The 12,303-nt window shown below is 37.9% G+C and overlaps 2 protein-coding genes across 5 annotated transcripts; both read left to right on the forward strand.

Moving 5' to 3' along the window:
- Positions 1 to 769: 769 nt before the first annotated feature.
- Positions 770 to 3,704, forward strand: rflnb (refilin B). Its single transcript, XM_027147957.2, has 3 exons — positions 770 to 1,351; positions 2,135 to 2,229; positions 2,323 to 3,704. The coding sequence occupies exons 1-3, from the start codon at positions 1,151 to 1,153 to the stop codon at positions 2,639 to 2,641; spliced, it is 615 nt and encodes a 204-aa protein (XP_027003758.2). The 5' UTR covers positions 770 to 1,150; the 3' UTR covers positions 2,642 to 3,704.
- Positions 3,705 to 3,859: 155 nt separating this feature from the next.
- exo5 (exonuclease 5) lies at positions 3,860 to 9,583 on the forward strand. 4 transcript variants are annotated; one of them, XM_047820748.1, is made up of 6 exons: positions 3,860 to 4,729; positions 5,386 to 5,507; positions 7,130 to 7,380; positions 7,485 to 7,589; positions 7,728 to 7,900; positions 8,768 to 9,583. In XM_047820748.1, exons 1-6 carry the CDS (start codon positions 4,616 to 4,618, stop codon positions 9,242 to 9,244), a joined length of 1,242 nt encoding a protein of 413 aa, XP_047676704.1. In that variant the 5' UTR covers positions 3,860 to 4,615; the 3' UTR covers positions 9,245 to 9,583. The 4 variants fall into 4 exon arrangements, with proteins under 4 accessions (XP_047676704.1, XP_047676705.1, XP_027003755.2 ...); XM_047820749.1 differs by having other exon boundaries at positions 7,235 to 7,380; XM_027147954.2 differs by having other exon boundaries at positions 5,420 to 5,507.
- Positions 9,584 to 12,303: the final 2,720 nt, after the last annotated feature.

Below are 12,303 nucleotides of genomic sequence, written 5' to 3' on the forward strand. Positions count from 1 at the left end.
CCCTTATCCAGAGCGACGTCCAAAAGTGCTTAAGTTTTAGTCTAAAACTCTGTTTTGTCAAAGTTTTATTTATATATATATATATATAAGTGTTAGTTGAAGGAAGTGCTAGTTGAAATGTTTCATGAGTAAGTAGGTCTTCAACCGTCATTTGCACTAAACTGTACCTTGTTGTTAGGGTTGTACCATCAAGCATACACCTTTTGCACTTGTGGATGTACTGTATATTTAAATCTTTACTATCTCTCTGATTGTGGTCCATTTATATTGTTCAAATTATCTTTGAAGGTAGGTTATATCCACGTTTCCAGTGAAAACCTCAAAACCCTTGGTACCAGCCCTGCAACAAAGAAGTGTAAAATCTCATCTCTGTACAAAGGATAACTTACATTGAAAATTGAACATTGAAAAAATGTGCAGACACTTGTAAGGGAACAACAAGTAGAAGGTTGCAAGCTGGATAAACAAGTCCACCTTGATTTAGACCTTTATTATAAACCAGTTTTGAATAATCAGGTTTTTTGTTGTTGTTTTATTTCACAGAAAAAGAGAAATCTTGTCTGTGGTAATATCAGGTTCTGGCTGACAAAAGGACTGTATAGTTTTATAGTTCACTTCAGTTTGTTGTAGAATGTTGTGTGATTAATTTGAGTGAGTGTCGGATAGGATGAGCTATGAGCTGTACCTTTGACTTTATACACTCTGCTGTTGGCTGTTGTTATTGTGGGGAAGTGGGCGGGGCTTGTGCTGTGCGCCGGACAGCGTTTCCTGAACCTCAGTATTAAAAGCGTTTCCGTTTCTCCTGCTGAGGGTAAAACAATGAGCGTCTTTGAAGGAGGACATGTTTAAAAACTAGGCAAAATCAGAACTGGTGTATTTTGCACGATTTTGGATGTAACCGATTTTAAGTCCACGATTAAACCCCGGTGGGATGTTTATGCGTAATGTTAAACCGGTGACTCTCTCCTGAACAGGTACAAGGACTGCACTTACTCTCTTAAACAGGGCACTAAACAGGGATACAAGTAGCTAAGTGGATTTAAAGAAGTATCCGTGAAGGGATCTAAGGGCAGAAAGAGCTTTCAGGACCACTGAAAGCTGCAGATTTAAAAGGTACTGCATTACGCGTTACACTACACTCAGGCTGGCAATGGTGGGGAGGCTCAATTTGCGCAATGTGTATGATGAAGACCTGCTGGACATGAATCTGAAAGCTGAGAGACTGCTGGACAGTCCGGACTCTGGTCTGCCTCCCAGTCCCAGTGTGAGTCCGAGCCCGTGGCTGAGTGGAGACCGGAGCACCACCAGCTCCGTGTGTGAGGACGACAGCAGAGCCACGACACCCGCTGCGGTTAGTTTTACGCACAGTCTAAATGATGTTTTAATCTAAATCAGCGTTCAGTTAAAACCGTCATACACATAAGCAAAAACTGACCGAACAGTGGGCGATGATATGCATTCACAATCGTCCACCCAGCAGCCTAAACCTTAACCACTGAGACACCACTTCTTATTGCTTAGCTGTTAATGATTAACACAGTTTAGGGTTAAAAAAAAAAGTTTTAAAACACTGTTTTAGGTACTATACAATTTTAAAAAAGCTACCTACAAGAAACTTTATTTTGTATCTATATTTGTATATGTATCTATGTTTCATATTTTTTTAATGTATTTTGCATACCTAAAATAGTGTGCAGTTGTGTACCTGGAAACTTTAGTAGTACCAATATGGATGTACTGAGTTAATAATGAGGCTCACTTGTTTATTGGATGCTGTAAACTACAACGTTTCATATAAAATATAATGTACATAAGTATAATGTATAATGTACATACGAGACATTTTAACCTTAAATGTGTTGCTAAATCAGTGAACAAATTAAAATGCAAAAAAAAAAGAAAGAAAAGAAAGAAACTGAATTAAACTATCAGGCTCAAATATGTTGGAATATATTTGACATATTTTCCAGTTCAATCTAGTTACCGAAGTATTTTATGCCATGATTTCATGAGCTTTCTTTGAATACAAAGCAAACCTGTTTTAAAATATGTCACAGGTATATATCTTATTATCTACACCTCTGAAATCTTTACTGTATTAGAAAAAAAAAAATTCCTGTCATTTTTCTTTCAGGGTCCTATGAAACCTGTCAGAGGTGTTTTCCAATTGCAACCATTTTCCTATGGTGAAGGAATTGAGCTTGATCCTCTGCCCCCAAAAGAATTAAGGTGATGCTCATTTGCAGTTCAGCTGACTGAAGCTTTGTACATTGTTCTTTTAGGTTGTGATCAATTAAACATGCATTATCTTATCATTTATAGATACACATCATCAGTGCGCTATGATTCAGATCGCCACTACATCCAGGATGTGTGTTTACAGCCCACGGGTTTGGGCCTGGAGCTGTGCAGCCAGACCATCATAGCTGTCTCTGAGAGCACATGGAGACGATATAAGACCCAGTTGGAGTTCAAGCCCCGTCAGCGGGTGCATTGCTACCGAAGCACTACCATTGTGTACCCCAAACATGCCAGAACAATGTACACCACACAGCTCAGCTATGATGGACGCAAGCTGGCCAGGCGCTTCCTCTCCAGTGTGGAACTAGAGGCGTCTGACTGTATGGTCAATCAGTGTTGAAAGAAGTTTTTTTGTTGTTTTTTTTTGGAAAAATGCTAACAAATTATGCTCATCCTTGGTTATTAAAAACCACATTCACCATCGAGGGTGTTTAAAATGGCATGGGTGGCATTGCTATCTAGGTATAATATTGGTTTTATGAGCAGGATTGTTTTTAGATGGATGGGATATCCTGCGTCTGGAGGTTCGGATGGGTTTTAATGTCACAGCTCTATAAATGTATATTAGACATTCTATGTAACATTTAAAGCCCTGTTGGTTTTAAAATTCTGCTCAGTGATGTTGATCCATCACTTCTAGAAAGTTTCATGGTAATGTAGTCGTACTGTGCTTAGCAAATGCAGAGAAGAGCTGTAAGTGAAACAGGAAAGTGTTGAAAGTGTTCAAACAAGAAAGGCATTAAAGAAAGTTGCATTCATTTAAAATTTTGTAAAATGTCCAGGAATTTGCAATATTACATGACTCAGTAATCTTTAGTTTGTAAATGGGTTTCATTAGGTATGGAATAGTGGGACATATTGCACAGTCATTTAGGTGAGAACAGGTACATGGATGTTTGAAACACAAGATTTAATAGAACAGGCTGATAGAGGTTGTTTATGTCTACTACTGTAAGTTCACATTTGGGCTTTTTTTTTATTTTATTTGATGTCAATTTGATGTTTTCTCTATCCATTTCACTTCATCCATTCAAGTGTTTTGTTTCTTCAAACATTTTATTCCAAAATTATAAAATATTTTTAAATAATTGCACCGCTGCAGTCAGAATGAGGAAGTTAAAGGTTTCTTCTGAGAGGAACTGAACTGTTTTGAATATTTGTGCAAACCTAAATTGCAGAACTCAAAGACAGTATCATTGTTTTTTTTTTTTTTGCAATGACTTTACCTGTTCTAGAGCACTTTACCTGTTCTAGAACAGTTTTATCATGCATAGATATAAATATTACTGCAGTATATTTATTTAAGCTTTTTAATGGTTTCAACAGCACACAAGTACTTCAGCTGTACTACATTCATGTTTTTAATTGCTTTCCAATTAAATTAAAGCATCGGTTTATTCTTAGCTTGGTATTGTTATATCAAATTCAGACTAAAATAATAATAATAAAAAAGTTTGTTTTAATTTATTAAAATATGTATGCTTCAAAGTCAAGCATAAAAGGTTTAGGTAAATCCTGATATAAATGATGTTGCTTTTCAAATAAAGACCCAATCGTACGAACCATGAACTTATTTGTAGCTCTTTAACGCCCCCTACAAGGAAAAAATGTAATAAATAAATAAATAAATTCATAGAGCCACAATTTGCTACTTCCTCATAAAAATAATTCCAAAAGATGTTGGAAACATTTATTTGAGGTTCTGGTCACAAGTGCATCATGAAATTACTGCAGATTGTTCAGGCTTTCTTTCGTGCTTTGAATCTCCTGTTCTTCCACATCCCAAAGATTTTCTATTGGACTCATTGTTGGAGTCATGAAACCAGTTTAAGATTTTGCTTTGTGACATGTTGCATTATCTGGAACTAGCAATTAGAAGATGGGTAAATTGTGTCCATAAAGAGATGCACATGTACATCAACAATACTTACATACACATCAACAACACAATAGGTTGTTTCATTCAAGGCATTCCCCACGCCCACCAGCTTGGACTGTTGAGCCAAGGCAGGCTGGGTCCATGGATTCATGCATCTGTTTGTCTCAGCAGAAATCAAGATCATCAGACCAGGCTACGTTTATTAGTCTTCAATTGTCCAGGTTTTGTTGAGCCTCTTCTCTCTGCAAACTCAGCTTTGTATATGTCCTCCAGTTTGTGGGCGTGTCTAAAGTAGGGTTAAGTCTGGACAAGACCCGGGTTAATGATTTGGGGAAAAGCACTGAAATCCGAGGTGGGAGACTTAATTTAAACAGTAAATCCCAAGGTATTTCAAACATCACACTAAGGGTGGATTAAGTTCTCACTTTGTGTGAGATGCCCAGGAACACCACTGATATTCAAGCGCGTGCGTCATGGAGCAGGAAGGAGACTGGGGCAACATCAGCGACTCTGAACTCCTGGATATCCAGTCAGAACATTTCTGTATCGGTAAATAACATCTCTCTGCGTGTGTGTGTGTGTGTGTGTGTGTGTGTGTGTGTGTGTGTGTGTGTGTGTGTGTGTGTGTGTGTGTGTGTGTGTGTGTGTGTGTGTGTGTGTGTGTGTGTGTGTGTGTGTGTGTGTGTGTGTGTGTGTGTGAGTGCAGAAAACGGCGTTTTAAAGCCATAGTCTACTATTAGTGCTGATTCTTATTAATGTACAAGCAATACTCTGCAGTTTTGCTGGCTGAACTAGGCAAACAGGTCATGCAATATTTCTGATGATATATATCCTATTCCTGATGATATACGGCATGCATCATTTCCAAATTTAGTTCTGCGCCATGAGTAAACTGTAATGAGTCTGTCATAACGCAAGATGTCGCTGTTGTACCAGTTTGTAGGACTAATCACTTAAGTTTTTATTATTATTATTATTATTATTATTATTACTACTACTATTATTATTATTATTATTATTCCATTCATTATTATTATTCATTATTATTCTTTTTTATTTTAATTATTATAAAGATTTTAGAATTGCTCAAATCCACCGAGGCAGTATTCTGCACATTTAAATAGCTTGTGCTATTTTCCATTGTTTTAATCTGTATCACTTAATTAAACGCGTCTCTTACCCATACTACAATAAACCTGTTTCAGTTCTTGCCACATGATTGTGTGTGTAAAATTTCAGAAGAGTCCTCTGAGGCAACTAGCTCTAGTGCCACAAGCGGAGACCCTGCGATTACTAGTTCCATTACTTTCCCCACATCACTGCCCAAGTAAGTCAAGATCATTTCAAAATATTGGATTCAGAAATTTGTGGGTTTTAGAGCCCTTCTTTGCCTGTAAGCTGAACTACAAATGCACTGACCAGCCTTCACTTTCTACACAAATGACACCATCCCTCTTCATTAAACTACTTTTCAGAGTTGATCTGGGGACAGTGTTCATTTTACTAGTATGTAATTCCATGATTAATAAATATGAATGAAATAGCAAGGTCTATTGTGTAGCATATTTAAAAGTCATGTTTCAAATGACATGATTGTTTTACACTAACTGAGCACTTTATTAGGAACACCTGTACACCTACACCATCATGCAATTATCTAACCAGTCAGTTGTGTGGCAGCAGTGCAGTGCATTAGATCATGCAGATACAGACCAGCAGCTTGAGGTAATGTTCATACCAACCATCAGAATGGGGGAAAATTAATTTCAGTGATTTTGAAAATGGCATTTTTGGTGACAGATGTGCTCGTTTGAGTTATATTTCTTCACTATCTGTAATCACATTGCATTTCTGCTCCACCCCGTACATTCCGTTACATCTTTTCCACCAATAATATTTGTATATAACTGTACATCGATTGCATACCATAATTTATACCCCTTAATGTGTTTATGTATATTATCTGTACATACACTGTATATTTCTTGGTTAGTCTGGTACATAAAATGCACATAAAACAGACATTTGAATTTTTTTAATTGTTTATTATTTTTTAAGTGACATATTGAGCTTTCTCAATATACAACTGGCACATATTCCTATGCACATACTATACTTATGCACAACCTACCTGCCATAACCTTATTTCTGTCAGGACCACTTTGTCACAAGGGAATTAGATGATATGCATACAGTTAGTATTGGCGGTATGGTTCTGTTCTGGGCAAGAATCCACGTGCCTGTCCAAGTGCATGCATGGACAGAGCGGGGAGAGCAGCGACTAGAAAATAGAATAGACCCCCCCTAACAGAACCACTAGCATGCATAATATTGATAAGCTCACTTACACGTTTTTGGAAAGAATAAATTAATGGATAGATAGATAATCAAATAATTAGAGAGAGGGAGAGAGAGAGAGAAAAAGGTATGTGGAGATTTAAGACAACTGGTACAGCGAACACGGGTTCCGGCGTGGTGGAGTCGGGGTTGGAGGAGGGAGTTTAGATCGCGGCAGCAGCGAAGCGCTGAACAGCTCTATGAATGGGAATTTAAATGGTCGGGTAATACGGATGTCATAACCGGATTGGTGCACGTCGCGGACAGCTGATTAACAGCTGATGCACGCTTGACGACGTGGGGTGCCAGAACTAATGCAATGCTTGATTTATCGTTGTACATATACTGATATATTTATCTGAATTTATTCCTTTGCACATTTTCTACTATTTGCTATCTATCTATCTATCTATCTATCTATCTATCTATCTATCTATTTATCTATCTATCTATCTATCTATCTATCTATCTATCTATCTATCTATCTATCTATCTATCTATCTATCTATCTATCTAGTTGTTGATGTGGGATAATACCTGAGCAATTGCTCTGCAGTACCATTCTGTTCAGTTCTTTATAAATATTGTACTTGTCTCTATCCTGACTTGCAGTACTCGGGAGCAGTTAAAGCAGGGTCCTGTTAAAAGAAATGAAGAGACAGGTGCGAAGAGGAAGCGAGATGCTGAGGACAGCCTTATCCCTTCTTTGCGTTTCAGGAAGCTTCACCTGAGTGTCAGCCTCCTGTGTGAGCAGACCTGGTGCGAAAAGAAAGTTGTGTATGGCATACTGAAACCTCAAATCAGGGAGAAAGATAAACAGCGAATTGAGGTGCAGAACGGCTCTAGCATTCATCTAGCAAGAGGTGAAAAAGCCTGGCTTTGTTTTTTTTTTTCCCATTTATTTTTCTGTAACATGTCCTAGCTGAGTAGTATGTGTATTCTATGCTGCATATCTGTATCCACACAGAGTTGGAGGTTCATGATGTTGTACCGATTAATATTCAAACTCGTGAGGATGCTGTGGCTATTACTCTGATCAACATGCTAAACATGATTCCGATTTTAGAGACGGGTAAGTCAAAAGCAAGAAAACAATATCGCTGTTCAAAACAGAATGTCCGTTTAGATAGCTCAAGATTGTATATGTCCATGTATTTTTGTATGTCCACACATCTAATTGGCTTTTTCTGTGTGTTTATGGTGTCTTTAGGGCAGTGTGTGCGTGAGTTTCCAGTGTTCGGTGTAGTAGAGGGTGTGTATTTTAAGGGCATTATTGATGAGCTGAGTTATAACCAGAAGGGGGAGCTGGTGTTGAAGGAGCTAAAGACTCGTAGGCATGACTCTCTGCCCGGTGCTGCCCAGGCTCTCGGCCATCGCTTTCAGGTGTGTGAAATATTTTCTCTCCCACAACCTTTTTTTCTTCTTAAACTGACCTAACTGACCTTTATGTTATGCAGTAAAAACAATCAAATCCAACACAATTATAGAGAATGGGCAAAAAAATTTAAATCATCAAATTTGTGGTACTGCTTAGTCCTCCTCTGTCCTCTTTTAAATCTTATGTTTTATTAATCACATTATTCCAAACAGACCTATGTGGTAAAATTGACACCTCATGTACATTCATCTCGATTATTTGTTTCTTTAGTGTTGAAACCCTGATTTTCCTCAAGGATCTTGAAAGAAACCATTCCTAAGAGCAGCCTTAACTATGACTGCAATCATGTGTTGTGGTCAGATGAGACCAAAGCTTTACTTGGCCAAGATTACATCAGTATGTTTTCTGAATAAAGTGAACTTAACACAAGGAATAGCACCAAATAAAAACAGAAAATCTGACATTGGATCTTTGATGCATTGGGGCTGTTTTCTGATTAGTGGTTCAGGGGTTGTTGTGAAGAATTGAGGGCATAGTGTATTCCTCCATGTGCTAGGACATTTTAGCCATTGACCTGGTTTATATTCTCTGGCAGGAGATTTAGTCTTCGCTAAATACTGATATTTCCAAATCAATAATGAAAGGTACAGTAGCATAGCCTGTGTTTTGTTTTTTCCAGTAATTATCCCAATGAGGATATTTAACTCTTTTGAAGACTTTTGGCCTGATTTGAAGAGGGACGTTCACATGCACAAGAATAGCATATAAAATAGCTTGGACGAGGGACCAAGATACACTTACAAGTTAGGCTTAGTATTGTTATTGTGTCTGTCAATGCTCTGTTGACTGTCATTTCTGTGTTTGTGTGTTAGGTTGGCATGTATAAGCTTCTATTTGATGCACTGGTCAGGGGGGAAGTGAAGAAAGAACAAATTCTGGAGCACCTCAAGCTCAAAGCCTCCCTGGCTCTTGGAACTGATGTCATAACTCACGCCGCAGACGTCCAAGTAAATGTAGCCACCTTTGATGAACTGCTGGATGCCTTTATCCTCACTTTGTCCTGTTCTGATCTGCCATGTGTCGACGTGCTTCAGCTGGAGTACTGTCACCAGAGCTCTAGCAGTTTCATTGGCACCATGTCGGTGCAGTTTGACGAGGCCCAGATGAGGGCAGACCTTCGTGGATACTTGGAATACTGGAAAGGACAGAGAGAGCCCAAGGGGGTGGATATAGAAGATGCCTGGAAATGCACATATTGTGTCTATGAAGAGATCTGTGACTGGAAAAAAAATAGATCTCTGGTCCATGACCAGAGTCTTCACACCAGGAAGAGAGTCAACATGAACTGACATGCAGTTATTTGTTACACTCAGCTATGCTAATTTCATTAACTTGTGTCTGTGATTCTAACTACTGATTTTTATTATATTTTTGAAATACGGATTATTTTCTAGTAAGCATTAACTCTTAATCCCAAATCTAAAAAAAATGGTGTTTTAATGTAAAATATAATGTACTTTTCTTTTTACTAAAATATAATGTACTTTTTTAATACAAAGATTGTGTAAAAAGTGTCATGAGGTGAAACTGAGACTGTTAAACTATTTTAATTCATGTATGGAACAAGTTTACCTTCCTCTGATAATCCTCTGATAATCATGATAAATAAAGCCAGTCTTTTTTCATTACCTTTTTTCTCTATCTGATTTCACCTTCTCTGGTAATGTTTCATGGGTTAAAAAACCTCAACTCATCTTAAAATGCAGCAGGTACAGTGTATAAAAAGTCTTTACATTTGCAGGGTTTTGTAATAAGAAAATGAAGCTAAGATAAATGTTCAGATGTTACCACCTCTTATTTGATATAGCATCCAACAAAATACAAGTGAAAAGCAAATAGAAGCTTATTTAGGAAAAACAATGAAAAGAAAAAAAAACCTAACAGATAACCTGGTTGCATAAGTTTGTATACCTCATTAATGGATATTTTGTTAAAGCGCACTTTAGCTTGTAATATAGCTTGTCTCTTAGAACATTCACCAAAAGTGCAGCATCCTTTCAGTTTGTGCCATTTATGCTACACAGGTTTGCAGGGAATCTGGAGCATACTTCAAGTGGACTTGTGGCAAAAGATGGGGACACCCTATGTGGGAAATGCCAATCAGTCTACAGTGCATGTCTTCAGACTTCGGGAGGAAAATGGAGGATGCCCCTACGTCTCCTCCTTCAGTCCTAAGGCGTATTATAAGCTTACTGGCATTTCTAAATTGTCTCTGAATTAATGTGTGTGAGATTGTGAGCTGCAATGAGTTGTCATTCAATCCAGGGCGTTCCTTGCTTTGTGCTCTAAATCCCCTGAATGCACGTGGTTGGTTCCCTGCAATCCTGTGGTACAGAAAATGGATGGATGTATCTCAGTGCCTGAATCTGTATGTTTTCTGCTCTGAATATTCATATATTTATCTTTACTCAGATTTAAACCCAAATTGGGTGTGTTCTAAACAGGAAGGTTGTGTTGTTGTATAACTCAGTATGAGCCCTACGATTATGCTCAGTGAAAATCCTGGAAATAAACAGATGTAGAAATGGAAGCACTCTCTGCATGGTTTGTAACAGTTCCTCAACCTCAGCTTGAGTTTATAATTGGTTCATAAAATTCAAACAAACTAGCAGCCTAATTTAAACCACTGCAAGCCAGACCCGGCAGCCTCTAAAGATGAATGAATAAACCTTGTAATTGCATTTGACAGTGCAGCATGTTCATGGTAATCGAATGCGGCCTGTGTTTGTCCTGCAAACTGTAAGTATAAACCTTCTACATGTGTGGATTTGTACTTATGTCATATGGGATCCTGATCCAAATGAATATCTTTAGTTTTAACCAGATGCCCTTTGAACTTTATTGTGGCAAGATGTCTACAAAATAATAAATGATGTGTTTGTATGTGTTTAGAACACTGTGTTCATTCCAAATTCCAATTATCCTTCTATAAGGTTTTGTTGACACAAAATATTTTGGGAATACTAGGGTGATATTTGGAGTAAACCCACTAAATGACCAGAGAACTCGATGAATTTTAAAGCATGAGGTTAAAGCAACTGAAATATAATACATTAACAAGAGTATGGCCAAGTCAGAAAGCTGACCTCAATCCCACTGAAACTGGCAAACGTTGAAGCAGTCATTCCAGCAGTACATCCCAGCTATATAACAGTACATGTACTAAAACAGCTGTGTATAATGCAGTGCTTAAAAATACTTATGTGGGTTAAAATAATTTTCTTTAGCTGTCCAGTTTCTGTGAGCCTGTGCCACAGTTTCAGATTCCTGTTTTTGACAGTCAGGAGTGTACCATGGTAAAGTGTTCTGCTCTTTTAGCTCAACCACATCAGTGTGATCTTTTACATTTCTGAGATGTTCTTCTGTTCAGCTCAGTTAAAGAAAGCTTATCTGAGTTACTGTAGACTTTACTGTCATCTATAAGCAGTCTGGACATTCTCCTCTAACCATCTACCTTTCCCCCCTCCCCATATGATTCTGTGTACATTTTAGAGATGCAACATGCTGCTGCCATTGTTGTTTGTGAAACGAGGCAAAGAAATGCTGCAAGGTTTGCCATTCATTTATTCAGAAATTTTGATATTTTGCACTGATTTCTTTTTTTTCTGCCAATTTCACAAAGTTGATATGCTATATCTTTTTTAATGATAAAAATAATTTTCCCATAAATCAGTTTATATATGATGTGTGCATTTTGTGGCAGTCATCCATTAGGTGGGGCTATTGGTCTTTTTTTTTTTTTTTAATAGAAACTAGACAAAGGAAACACAGATTAGATACTGTGACATGATAAAGCCCATTTTGCTTTGCAAAATAACCAAATAAGGACATACAATTCTGTCTTTGTTTCTTGAAAAGCTTGTTCATAAAATCTGTGTGACATTTACTGCTGACATTAAATTCATCTCTGACACTGGAGTGTTGATGTGGGCAGAAAAAAGCTGTATGTTTATTTGCACTTGTAACTGAATCTGCAGTCAGGGCAGTGGTGTGTCATATTGCAGGCCTCGTCCTCATTATTACCAGGACACAGAAGAGCTGAACACATCAGAAACCTGGCAATAGGCCTGATAGACTCCCTTCAGGGCACTTATCTCTCTATCTTTCTCTCTCTCTCTCTCTCTCTCTCTCTCTCTCTCTCTCTCTCTCTCTCACACTCTCTCTCTCTTTCTCTCTCACTCACTCACTCACACACACACACACACACACACACACACACACACACACACACACACACACACACACACACACACACACACACACACACACACACACATATGCACTGGTTACTTGGAGCAAATAAAAGCTGAAACTAAATCATGATGTGTGTGTGTGTGTGTGTGTGTGT

The sequence above is a fragment of the Tachysurus fulvidraco genome, chromosome 11 (assembly GCF_022655615.1).
Source record: "Tachysurus fulvidraco isolate hzauxx_2018 chromosome 11, HZAU_PFXX_2.0, whole genome shotgun sequence".
Taxonomy (NCBI): Eukaryota; Metazoa; Chordata; class Actinopteri; order Siluriformes; family Bagridae; genus Tachysurus; species Tachysurus fulvidraco.

Coding starts and splice junctions, on each gene's coding strand:
- rflnb (XM_027147957.2), top strand. CDS start 1,151: ATGGTGGGGAGGCTCAATTTGCGCAATGTGTATGATGAAGACCTGCTG. Junction 1,352..2,134: donor GAGCCACGACACCCGCTGCG/GTTAGTTTTACG, acceptor TTTTTCTTTCAG/GGTCCTATGAAACCTGTCAG. Junction 2,230..2,322: donor CTGCCCCCAAAAGAATTAAG/GTGATGCTCATT, acceptor TATCATTTATAG/ATACACATCATCAGTGCGCT.
- exo5 (XM_047820748.1), top strand. CDS start 4,616: ATGCCCAGGAACACCACTGATATTCAAGCGCGTGCGTCATGGAGCAGG. Junction 4,730..5,385: donor GTCAGAACATTTCTGTATCG/GTAAATAACATC, acceptor AACCTGTTTCAG/TTCTTGCCACATGATTGTGT. Junction 5,508..7,129: donor TTCCCCACATCACTGCCCAA/GTAAGTCAAGAT, acceptor CCTGACTTGCAG/TACTCGGGAGCAGTTAAAGC.